Source organism: Crocuta crocuta, unplaced genomic scaffold (assembly GCF_008692635.1).
Source record: "Crocuta crocuta isolate KB4526 unplaced genomic scaffold, BGI_CrCroc_1.0 scaffold45, whole genome shotgun sequence".
NCBI lineage: Eukaryota > Metazoa > Chordata > Mammalia > Carnivora > Hyaenidae > Crocuta > Crocuta crocuta.
The window spans coordinates 2,008,936-2,022,100 of NW_027530544.1; the positions used below are offsets into that span (position 1 = coordinate 2,008,936).

General features: G+C 41.2%; 1 protein-coding gene across 1 annotated transcript in view; it reads right to left on the reverse strand.

Annotated features, from left to right (window-relative positions):
• The window catches only part of HACD2 (3-hydroxyacyl-CoA dehydratase 2), a 103,414-nt gene that overhangs the window by 21,593 nt on the left and 68,656 nt on the right, over window positions 1-13,165 (reverse strand). The window contains exon 4 of the mRNA XM_077767619.1: window positions 12,751-12,839. Within this exon, the coding sequence (XP_077623745.1) occupies window positions 12,751-12,839 (89 nt within the window). The remainder of the gene's footprint in view (window positions 1-12,750; window positions 12,840-13,165) is intronic.

A 13,165-nucleotide genomic window follows, 5' to 3' on the forward strand; every position in this document is an offset into this window, starting at 1 on the left:
CTCAATTGATTCCGCACTTTGGACAAAGACATGCAGATCTGAATGCTAAAATGTTTCCATGAGCCCAACTTTAATGCTGCTGCATAGTCAGCCCATTTCCTAGAAAACATGAAGGGAGGGTGACAGCTTCCTTAACTAGCCTCTTCTCTAATCATCATTGCTCTGGAATCGGAGACTTTCAGTCTCCTAGGCTTCAGGTCACGAGACACGTTACTTACCCTCTCTGAACGTTACTTTCCTTCATATGGAAACTGGGGACAATGTTTGCCTTTGCATGGTTGTTGTAGGATCAGAAACACATAGCAAGTGCTTAGTAAAGTGCTAGTGATTTAATAAATAGCAGTTTGTTACTATTCCATGAAAAGAAAATTCAATTCAACAAATATTTATTAAGTTCTCATTACTAGGCTAGCCCATGCTGTGTGTGTGACTCAATGATGGCCACCCTCTTTGGCTTAATTACCAAGGTAATATTTCATCTTATTGTTTTGCTTTTTGTTGTTTGTTTCAGTGTTGTTTAGGAGATGCCATCCCTCCCTCTACTTGAAGGTTAACATGCTTCTACCACCTCTGGGATATTTAAGGACCTCACCAGCTGCTAGGCCTTCCAGGATTCCTCCCGAGTTCTGTTTGATTCTCTCACCTCCAGAGAGCATGTTATTAACTGAAAATCTTTCATGTAACTATTTCCTTCACCCCAACTCAAGCATGGGGACCTCATCAGACTGGGGTCATAGGGAGTCCCAACCTGGATCATACATACCTAATCCAGTCTAGAACCACAGCAGGCGGTTACTGCGATCCCATGGGGAGAGCTTGGGCATACTTGTCACACAGTCTGTCCCCAAACCTCCATGAAATGTGCCTAACCCAACACTCTAGAAGGGAGATGGGAGAGGATGGGTCATTGTTAGAAACCTAAATGGCATGTCAAAAGAACATGAAATTGGCCACACATATCGTGAAATGTCAAGGTTCTTTTTGTTCTGTAACTGCTTAATAATTGCAAAATCTTCAAGAAGACAGAAAAAAAAAAAGCTACGAATACTATCTCCTGGAGTAGAAATATTAAAATGGTGGTCCACAGATGCTCTGTTTGGCCTTGTACAGTGCTTTAAAAATATCTGAGCTAGTTTTTAAAGCTGGGAGATTCCACATAAAAAATAATCTAGATTTCTACCTTTTCTTTAAAAATCCATTATTGCACAGTACTGGATCAACTTGGCAATCACTAGCTAAGCTGAACACTGTTGCTCTTGTGAGATGGTACACCCTCCAGCCCACTACGTTTTTGGTGAGCTTTCTCTCTAAACCCACCTGTGGGACAGACATCTGCCGCCAGTTCATAACCTCTGCACAGGTCACAAAACACTACACAAATGTAACATTCTTGAAAGCTAAAGTTTTAAAAACTATAAAAACATGGTTAGCTTCATTAGCTTGTACGCTTGAGGCTTTGAACACAGTTTCCTTTGAGGTGACGGCCTCAACAAAGAATTCCCTAAAGCTGATCTAACAATCCAGCACCAAATGCAGAATGCAAAAGACACAGACAATTTTCAAAGTTTTGGTTATTCTGGTCATTTTTTTTTTTTTTTTTTGCCAGAGCAAATTAGGTAAAAGGGAGAAGATGCCAAAACTCCTCTTGTTAAATCAAACATTTATGGCAGCAATCTGAAGGAAAAAAGTTAAGTCTTTAATGCATCAAGCCTGGTAATTAGTTCTCCCCTCCTTCTAAAATGCAAAGCATACTCTCAGCATGCACCCACACACATCCGCACACGTACATCAAGTCACATCTTACAAATTCCTGCAGTGCACCCGGGTTTCACTTCAGACTTGAAAAGGATCCTCTCTCTGGAAAATGCAGACAGCTTATGCTTTATTTTATCCGTGATGCATCACAGCTTGTAATGAGAGGGGCCTGACTATCTAGGGCTTCTTGACACGAATAAGTATAAAACGTTACTGATCCTCCTTCCTTGAAGAAACTAAACTCTGTTTTATATATATTTCACAGGAACGGGGAGGGTGCGGGGAGGAGGATAGGGGTGATTTCTTCAGGCTGCCCCACTGCTGTCAAGATTCCCAAGGAGACCAGTTACCTGCTGCATTCTCTGTGAAGGCCAGCTGTCAGAAGGCTGAATGTACTGAATAATTCTTGTCAACTTATAGATTTTTAATTAAACTATCTCATACTCCATGTTCACGCTTAAAAATAAAGTTATACTGCAAGAGCTACAGTATATAAAAGACCAATTTGGCAAAGGAGAAGGTAATTTAAGAGATGGTTCCTACTCCCACATATTAAAAATTTTCAAATGAATATTAATCAATGCTTTAAAAGTGCCACTCATTGTACTGTGGAACACACCTGTTTAAAAGCAATTTATAGGTAACAATTTTTAACTTTCCTTGACTTTGCTGACATATTTTAGCAATGCTCACGATGCATGTCAGTCATCTCACTTTTATAGAGTGAAATGAGAATTTTTGAGCTCATTGGGATAATGTTGACTGTACTTCTATGGCATCTTTTACCTCAAATAAAATAGAAAGGGCTTGTGAAATGGCTTCAAAAGGGCAAACCTAGGGTATGTTATCAAGGGTGAAACCACTGCAGGGGCCAAGCTGCAGGCTCCTGGAAGGTTGGGCTGGCATGGCCTCTGCCTCACCAGCTAATCTACTGCTATCTCTGCAACAGAAATACCAGCCATGCTGCTTCCCACATCTGCAAGTAGGATTTTTGTTAACAATTTGATCCCAAGTGTTAAAAAAAATCCCTGGATCTAAAGAACATAGCATACCAAGTATATCATATAAATTTCTTTCATATAATTTATAATCATATAATTTTTTTTTTTTTTAAATCACAGTTAGGACTGCCTAGCTGGCTCGGTCTAGCTTGGTTGAAAGAGCACGGGACTCTCAATCTCAGAGTCATGAGTTCAAGACCCACATTAGGTGTGGAGCCTACTTAAAAGAAATAAATTTAAAAAAAACAAAAATCACACAGTCATGTACGTATGAGATCAAATATATGAAACTGACTGAAATCAAGAGAATGGTAATAATATTACACTGGACATCTACAGCTACACTAATATGGTAACCTCCAATCACAGGTAGCTATTTAAAATTAAATTAAATTAAATTAAAATTCAGTTTCTCAGTCACACTAACCTTATTTCAAGGGTTCAATGTGCTCAGATATAGCTAGTAGCTACTGTACTGAACAGTGCAGATATAGACCATTTCCACTACTGCAGAAAGTTCTACTGGACAGTGCTGGGAAAGAGGAAGTAGTCAAAAGAAAAATGTTGGTATCCAAAAGTTATCTTTTTTGGCTTGGAATAAACAGTCTAAAGAAGCACCTTACGGCATTTCATTTTCAAATCATGGATGAGAACCTGGTAACTGTCCACTAACAGTACAACTCTGCAGCACACTTCTGTGACAGAACTTTGCTTCCCCGTGTTATTCTTTGATTCAAACTGATGCCGTAACCAAAGATGAAACCCCAGCCTGCTGAGGCAGGTCTAGCCCCCACCCCTTCTCCCCTGAGTAAGATCCCCCCGGATGAAAATAACTGTGCAGCCTTCTGGGGCATTTGTCTAATGTAACTGTTCCCTCTCGGGCTGGAGTTGACAAGTGGGAATGGTGGGTGTCAGAGTCAGCCCTGAGGGTGAGAAAGCAGAAGAAAAGCTTTCTGAGAAGCTTCAAGTGCAGGGGTGTCTGTGAGGCAGGGTCACCATGGGGAAGAGAGCCTGGAGGGGAAAAAGATTAACATTAAAGACAAATGAAACCAATTTCCTGACTTTGTTGCACTTAGAACCTATTCAACAATTAATTGAGAAAGGGGGCTGTGTTTGGCAGGAAGTACTGGGGATGCTGGTTTGCATGGTTTAAGATGTTTGATTGTTTCTTCTTTGAACACAACTGACTTAATTATTGGAGAACTATACTGTACTTTGAACAGATGAGTCCAGGGGAGTTTTTCAAGGGCTACAAAGGCACTAAGACAATGGGAGAAAGAAGCAACAGGGGATGGCAGAAGTGAACCTACAAAAATCTAAATATTTTTCAGTATTTTGAAATAAAAATCTTTATAAGTAGCTCAAGAAGATGTTGGAAGGAGACGGGCAGAAAAACATGGAGAGAAAAGTAGGCAATCTGATTGTGCCAAAATCACCTATGCTAAGTATAGGCAACGGCAGAATGAACCATCTGACTATGAGAAAAGTAACACTATCTTTAGGTGTCCATTATTAACAGACGTGGAAGTGGCAATATAGTTTGTCTAGGAGTTGTCTAAAGTTTGACAGTGTCTGATTAACAATCAAATAATAATGAGGTTTTCTACCATTAAGAGAGGTGCTAATTTTAAAAGCGAAGGTGATGCAAATCCACCTACAGAAATATTTAAAATAGAAGTAAAAGAAGATGGAATCGGGTGGAGAATCTGAGACATTCAGCATTCAAGGGGGCAAAAGATACTGAATGTATCCCAATGGCTTTTGCTAAGATAAAATGTCACTGTGGAAAGGGCGCTTGTGCTAGAAGACAGAGTGGCGTGGCTTCTGGTCTAAGCAGAGAGCCAGGTGTGCCCCAGACAAGGCACCTCAGGTCCTCATCTGATTGACAGGGTAAGAAAGTGCCTTTCCTGCCTCATGGAAACCTGTGTGCAGAGATGGCCGTTAGGGACAACGAGAAGCATGTGCAGCCACAGGAAACACACTAACAGGAGAAGCAACCTTGTGAGGTGACTGAGAGCACGCGCACACTGCGAACCCAGCAGGGGACCCAGAAGAAAAGAAAAACCTGTAATGCGACCAAAAATAGGATAAGGAGTGTGGGAGTTAGGGTGGTACTTTACTTAGTATTTCAGCTTCTGCAAGAGTGAAGGAGGAGAGAAGGAGAAGAAACAGAAAGTGGTTCATCGAGGAAAGAAGGAGCACTCTTTCCGAGGTGAAACTGCTTTCCAAGGGCTTTCAGAGGCTGTTCAGCAAAAGCTGCATGCTCGAGATCCTGGTTTCTCAACACCGCTGTGTTTTTGCACACCCTTCTCACTTCACTTTCACAAAAACTCCATAACATAAGCAGGGCCGATATTTGTACTACAGATGAGAAAAACAAGGCCTACAATGTTGAAATACTTTGTCATAAGCTACAAGGTAAGTGTCAAAGTCAACATATATCAAGGCCTCACACCAGTTATGGGTGCTAAGCCTCTTAAGTTCTAGAATATTGAGTTCCAATTACATAGAAAATAATAAAACTGTCCAAAGAAGGTGACATTTCTTGAGAAATCCTAGGAAGAGTGTTTTGTGTGTTTGCACAGTATGTCTTCTGGTGTGAGTGACCTCCTAAAGGACCTGCCTGGTGGCTCTGGCCAGGTAGCATGACAGGCCCAGGCCCAGGCCAGAGCCCTTCCCAGAACCCACCCCAAAGGGAAGCAGCTGGATTCCTTATCTTCTCTCTTAAAAACAAACCAATAGCAGTTAGTTTTGCTTCTTCAACGCTATGCTTTCTCCTCTTCCTTTGCCTTCAAGGTGGGCCTCTGAAGCTTCTTCTTACATGCACATGAACCACAGTTCAGCAGACACTGGATTTTGGAGAAGGCACCAGAAACTCCCCAGTGCCTTTACTTAGCAGCGTTGAGGGAACCCTAGAGCTTTCACTCTTTAAGATCTGGTTAGGCTTCAAGTAAATTAAGTAGAAATATAAAGGAAAATCAAGAAAAGAGAAGGTTGGGATGTTTGGATGGCTCAGGAGGTGGAGCCTGCAACTCTTCATCTTGGGGTTGTGAGTTCAAGCCCCACGTTGGGTGTAGAGATTACTTAAAAATAAAATGAAAAAAAAAAGAGAGAGAAGGTAAATCAATTAATTAATTACAGCACAACAAAAAGTATCTTAGAATGCTTTTCCAACCTTAGAATTTGTAAAATTATCTGAGGAGCTTAATAACAGTGATGATCCTCTGGCTTCACTCCCAGGAATTCTGTATCAAATGTGGGGTGGGACTTGGAATGTGCATTTTTATTTTTTTAAAAGTTTATTTAGTTGAGAGAAAGATAATGCACATGTGCACAAGGGGAGGGGCAGAGAGAGCGAGCAAGCGAGAGAATCCCAAGCAGGCTCTGTGCTGTCAATGTGGAGCTTGACGCAGGGCTCGATCTCATGACCATAAGATCATGACCTGAGCCGAGATTTGAGAGCTGGATGCTTACCTGAGTGAGCTACCTAGGTGCCCCATGGAGTGTGCATTTTTAATAAGCTTTCTGGGTAATTCTGTTCCAAAGAGTCCATAAACACCAACAGAAACACAGTCTTGAAACTAAGTTTATTTATTTTTGAGAGAAAGAGAGAGAGAGGGAGTGAGCACGCATGAGTGGGGGAGGGGCAAGGAGAGAGGGGCAAGAAGAGAGAGAATCCCAACCAGGCTCCCCACTGTTAGCACAGAGCCTGACACGGGGCTCAAACTCACAAATCATGAAACTAGCCTTTCATGACCTGAGCCGAAATCAAAAGTTGGACGCTTATCCGACTGAGCCACCCAGGTGCCCAGTCTTGGAAATTCCAAGGAGAAAGGCTAGTTAGAGGGATTCATCACAGAGCCACTGCAGCATTGAAACAGAGGAGCAAGTAGGCAAAGTGCTGCAGACAAGCACCCAGGGGCCACAGCCCATGTTTCTGCTTCCTGTGAGGATGATCTGACTGAGCACCCCACCTCAGCCTATGCACATGGTATGACAGAGTGGCTAAAGAGGCACGTGTTTCTGGGTCCGAGATGGGGCTTTTCCATTCCATACGAGATAGAGAAAGCATAGTCAGCACACAAAATAAGGCTGTGTTCACACCACAATTTAAACAGCGAGAAGGAAGCTCTGATAAGGTGGGAAGACTTTGGAATCAGAAGTCCATTTCCAACTCTGCCATATGTTGGATGTGTGACACTCACTTTGCCTGTCTATAGTTTCCAAACTCTAATTGGAGGCTACAACCTATCTCATGGGATGACTGTCAAGAGTGAATGATCACAATATATCTTAATAAAGCCTTCTGTAAACTGTAATGCATCAAAGATCAGTATAATGATAAAAAACTGGAGGTTACTAAGTTTCTTAAACACTGATTATAAGCTTTTTGTAAGCATCTCACTGAGAAGCTGGCAAGAATGGCAGTTTAAGTGTCACAAAGCCCAGCAGCATGCCAAAAAGAGGTGGGAAACAGCTGACTGGTAAAATCAGAACTCACAGAACATTCCAGAAGAATGTAGGAAAACATCCCTTTTTCCAATGGTGGCAGAGGGTAAAGAAGAAGGAAAAGAGGCTCAGCACTCCAGGGTATAGTTTTATTTTATGCAAACCTTCCCTAGCAGACTGTAGAGGGTATTCACTACACTTGGGCTAAAGCCACAGTGAGACTCCAGCAACTTCTTTCTCAACTTACTGTCTATATTAGTGATCAGGGACTTTGCTTCAAGAACACAGCGATCTTACACTGAGAACTCAGATGAGGATTTGGGGTGGCTTCTTTAAAGAGGAGTGGGTCAGAAAAAGGAACAGTGGCCTGTTTGTATATCTAGGAATCTGGGGCTCAGCTGAGCTACTTTTGGACAATATGTGCACCATGAACTTGTCTGCTTTTGAAGGGGGGTTCTAGTGAGGGATACAGGGTGGTATTTTCCATTGCAGTTCACTTCGAAAAATGCCCATCTTGTTTCAGTTCAATGAGGAGACAAAGAACAGACTCAGGGTGTGAGGAGACAAAAGCCCACGGAGGTCTGATGGGGTGGCAGCAGAGGCCAGCCTGGCTGAGGGATGGGGAAGGAGCCAGTTCAAGTTGGGGAGACAAGGGTGAAAACTGGAAAGGAAAGGGGTCAGCTAGAAGTGCTGATTCCCATAGTCTACCCCCCACCCTGAGCTTGTTATTTTTGTCAGAAGCTTTACTATGCTCATATAGTACTTTCTTTGAAAGGGGAAAAAAGTGGGAAGGTTATTTGCTATGCTTAGTTTAGAAAAAGCTTCTGAATAAAGAGACCACAATTTTTTAATATCCTACCAGTCAAGACATTACACCATCTGGTGGGTGGATCCCTATAATCGTAAAAGAAAGCCATCTAGTTACCCTCTGGTCCTACCCTGTACGTGGCAACATTTATGTGACTAGCATGGCATGGGCAGAGAACTAAAATGACAAGTGAGATGGGTGTCCTATAAGACCTCAGGAGGAAATACACCCCACATATTAAAAAGTAGCATCTATGGTGGGATGAGCACTGGGTGTTGAATGGAAACCAATCTGACAATAAATTATATTTGAAAAATATATATATCAAAAGTAAAAAAAAAAAGTAACATCTAGTCTTCAAAGGTACGTAAGCCATCACTTTAGTACACCATGTACAATTACAGAAAAACAAAGGGAATGAGCACGGAAAACCTGAGCAGGCCAAGGTGAAGGTAGCAAGAGTCCAAATCCAAACCAAACGCTATGAACATGAAGAATTCTTGTCCACATTATTTTTAAAAACTATTTCTTTTTGAGAGACAGAGAGACAGAGACAGGGAGGAAGGGAGGGGCAGAGAGAGAAGGAGACAGAATTCCAAGCAGGCTCTGCACTGTCAGCACAGAGTCTGACATGAGGCTCAAACTCATGAACTGTGAGATCATGATCTGAGCTGAAGCTGGATGCCTAACCGACTGAGCCACCCAGGCTCCCTTCTTGTCCACTTTACGGGGGAACTGAATGTAAACAGAAACTGAGAATGAAAGTAGAGTAGTATGGGGGCAGCTGGGTGGCTCAGTCGGTTAAGTGTCCAACTTCGGCTCAGGTCATGATCTCACGGTTTGTGGGTTCAAGCCCTGCGTCGGGCTCTGTGCTGACTACTAACTAGCTCAGAGCCTGGAGCCTGCTTCAGATTCTGTATCTCCCTCTCATTCTGTCTCTCTCTCTCTCTCAGAAATAAATAAAACATGGGGCACCTGCGTGGCTTAGTTGGTTAAGAGTCCGACTTTCGCTTAGGTCATGATCTCGCGGTTCGTGGGTTCGAGCCCCGCGTCGGGCTCTGTGCTGACTGCCAGCTCAGAGCCTGGAGCCTGTTTCGGTCTGTGACTCCCTCTCTCTCTGACCCTCCCCTGTTCACGCTGTCTCTCTCTCTCTCCTAGAAATAAATAAAACATTAAAAAAAAAAAAAAGAAAACATTAAAAAAATTAAAAAAAAAAAGAGCAGTATGGAAAGAATTTGAACATGAATATGAGAAAGTGAGATATACATTATTATTTAAAAATTTTTTTTAAATATTTATTTATCTTTGAGAGAGATGGAGAGACACAGCGCAAATGGAGGGAGGGCAGAGAGAGAGGTAAACACAGATTCTGAAGCAGGTTCCAGGCTCTAAGCTGTCAGCACAGAGCCCAATGTGGGGCTTGAATCCTCAGACTGCGAGAATATGACCTGAGCCGAAGTCAGATGCTTAACCAACTAAGCCACTCAAGTGTCCTGAGATATATATTATGAAGTGGTTATTTCTGACATCAATGTCCTTATGTGTTAGTTATGTGGTTCCCACCATTAAGGTAAATAGAGTTGAATATAAGGAAAATAAGAATGTATTTAAAAAAAAATTTTTATTCTTGAGAGAGCATGTGAGTGTGAGCAGGGGAGGGGCAGAGAGAGAGGGGGGACAGAGGATCTGAAGCAGGATCTGTGCTGACAGCAGCAAGCCCAACGGGGGACTCAAGCTCACGAACTTGTGAGATCATGACCTGAATCAAAGCTGGATGCCCAACCGACCGAGCCACCTAGGCACCCGAGTATATTTTAAAGATGTTTCAGGAAACAGAAGAATGGAAGTTTAGCAGGGAAGCCATATGTAATGTTGTACAGAACAAAGTAAGTTACCACTAATATGAAAGTCTAAGTCAGGAAAAATCATGTTTGGCCTCAAGCAGAGGCAGAGGAACAGGTGATAGCAGACTGGCCTCTGAAATGCCACAGCAACAGGCTCTCTAAGTTAGCTATCCATGATGTGGGGTGGGTCAGGAGGGGATCTATTGTATAAACAAAATAATGAAGGAGTCTTGTTCAGAGAAAAGGGGAACAAGGAGAAAGGAACTATGATCCCCAAACAGCAGAAACACTGAATTCTAATTATATGAGAAAAGAGCAAGTCAACTAACTAACATGGTGTATGTGAAATGAAGAGGACCCAAAAGGTGGGAGAAAGACAATAAAATTTATTACACCATGTTCTTAATATGCCAGTGACAGTGGAAAGTGGGTAAGTTTGGCTGCAGAGAAACAATTTTGAATATGCAACTGTAAGAAGTATATATAACTTGCTGTGAAGTTCAAATATGACATGAAATATGAAATCATCCGAAACTGTCAAATCTATGCATCAGTCAAGCAGCATGGTTACTGAGAACAATGGCCAGGGCGGTGCACCTATAATCCACACAGACATTTAATAGCTTTTTAAACTAAGCAGTCTTAATGATCCCTCAGGAAATTCTGGCAAATGTTGCTAACAATGATATAGCTAACAACTGCTTGACCTGAAGTATAAGCATTTTAGATTTACCTGTAGCCCCCTTTGCCGGAAGCCTATTAAGGAGAAGAGTGATCACTGAGGCAGAAGAGAGGAAAAGCAGAGGCCATAAATAATCTACCAGCTAGGGCTCTGGCACCTGAACAATTAACATATGACTGGATGGGCAAAGTGATCACACACTCCATGGTTGACAATACTCTGTCTTCATGTACCTAACATTTACCTACACATAATTACCTATTTAAGAATGTAGATGAGTTCCTAGTAGAAAGAAATTTTAGGTCACTTGAGACTCTTGGGAAGTTAATAAGTTGTTCTTTAAAACAAATATTTATAAATACATAAAAGTAAGGAAGGAATATAGGTTAAAAATGATTTGTAGAAAGAACTTTGAAATGAATGAAAATGTTACGTGGTATTATAAATAAAGTAACTTTTCTTCACTTTATAAGTAAATGAGAGGAAAAAGGCAATATGCTACNATCACTCTAAAAAGTATTAAACAAAGAAAAAAAGGGACAAACCAAAACTCAGACTCTTAAAAAACTTTTTTAAATGTTTGTTTACTTCTTTATTTTTTAATGTTTTATTTATTTCTGAGAGAGAAAGAGACAGTGTGGGCAGGGGAGGGTCAGAGGGAGAGGGAAACACAGAATCCGAAACTGGCTCCAGGCTCTGAGCTAGCTTTGAGCACAGAGCCCAACACCGGACTCGAACCCACAAACTGTGAGATCATGACCTGAGCCGAATTCGGACGCTTAACCGACTGAGCCATCCAGGCACCCCAATGTTTGTTTACTTTTGAGAGAGAGAGGGAGACAGAGGATCCCAAGCAGATTCTGGTCTAAGAGCAGAGAGCCTGATGTGGGGCTAGAACATGAGATTATGACCTGAGCCAAAGTCTGCCACTTAACCGACTGTGCCACCCAGGTATCCCCCAAAATCAGACTCTTAACCATAGAGAACAAACAGATGGTTATGAAAGGGGGATGGGTGAACGAGGTGAAGGGGATTAAGAGCACAATAAACACTGAGTAATGCAGAGAATTGATGAGTCATATTGTACCTGAAACTAACAGAACACTGTATATTAACTGACTGGGAATTTTAAAAAGCATGTGATTGCTTTTACATTCTTCTTGCATATAAACTTTAGACATCTTCAAGAAGTGACAGAGGTTAAAAAAAAAAGCCTTTGGATCTGCAAATTTCATAGAATGTAACAAAAATAATAGCTTAATCAGCTTTGGTTAAAAACTCATTAGCCATGTGCATTTTTCTGTATGTATATCATGTGCCAATAAAAAGCTTAAAAAAAAAAACCCACCCCTCATTAGCTGAAATACAAATGAAACTGTCAAAATAAATCCTGAAAACCAAAATGTTTTGACAGGGATTTTAGAAGAATAGAAGACAAAGAAAACATCAGAATAATGCTAATGGATCAGCACATTTCATGAACCCCAAAGATTCCAATAATGTTAGTGCTGGGTTACTGGGACTGAAAAACTGAAAAATGAATCTCCTAGTGGCTACAGGTGCTCTACCTGAATGTGATGTTAGCAAGAAATAATGGCCTTTTAAAAAGTGAGAAACATAGAGAAAAATAATCCCCTTCTCCAATACTAGAAAATAAAAGCTTAGTTGTGGAGTCACACCAATGGTAATGCTGGCTTTCTCCCAGCCTCCCTGGGCCTGCCTGGGTACATAGGGCCCCCGCTCTCTGCAGAGCACTCCCCTTCCACAACCACTGTACTTGGCACATTGGGAATCCCATTAATCCTGGTGGGTGGCGTAGAAACAAGTCTGGACTGAATTCATATCCTCTACTCACCCAACAGTTCCACTATAAGGTTGCAGATGTCCAGTTTATTGTGCTGGATACAAACAAGACACCCCAAAATATAACGGATTTGCAGACCACATCCACATTATCTGAATCTCTATGGGAAGTAAGATTGCAGGACTTTATCATTTAGCCAGTCTTCTCTTTAATAGCACTGAATATCTGGACTATGTTTGTCATTAGTACTAGTTTGCCAACTGCTACAGAGAATATGAATTTTATTTGGGCTGTATCGACGTGACCTAGAGTTCCATCTTTAGCCATAACACACATGTGAGAGAGAAAAGTTGACTAGCACTTGTTAGTGCGGATATTACTTTATTTTAGTCTACATAAATACTTACCTCTTTGACGCTATGTGTTACTGCCCATATTAAAAAAACTCTTGACATCACCTGGAAAGAAGTCAGGACAACAGAAGATGGAACAATTCCTGAAAGACATTTTAGGATGGGTAAATAAATGTATATTGTACTAAGTTTCAACATGTAATAAATTTTCTGAAACATTCAGTTTTAATGGTTAGACATAAAACCATCTTGAGCAACTGAAACTTATCTATGTTGGCATATAAACTGTTTTTCAATATTAAAAACTTTTTCCCTCCAAAACAATAATACTGCTTTTTTCCTCCCAAAACAATATTGTTGATAGCAATAGCATACCATGGAATTTAGGTACCATCCTCAAGCCTGTCAAAAATCACTGCCCAAGTGTAATATAGTTTGCACTTACAATATAGAGAAAACAAAACCATTG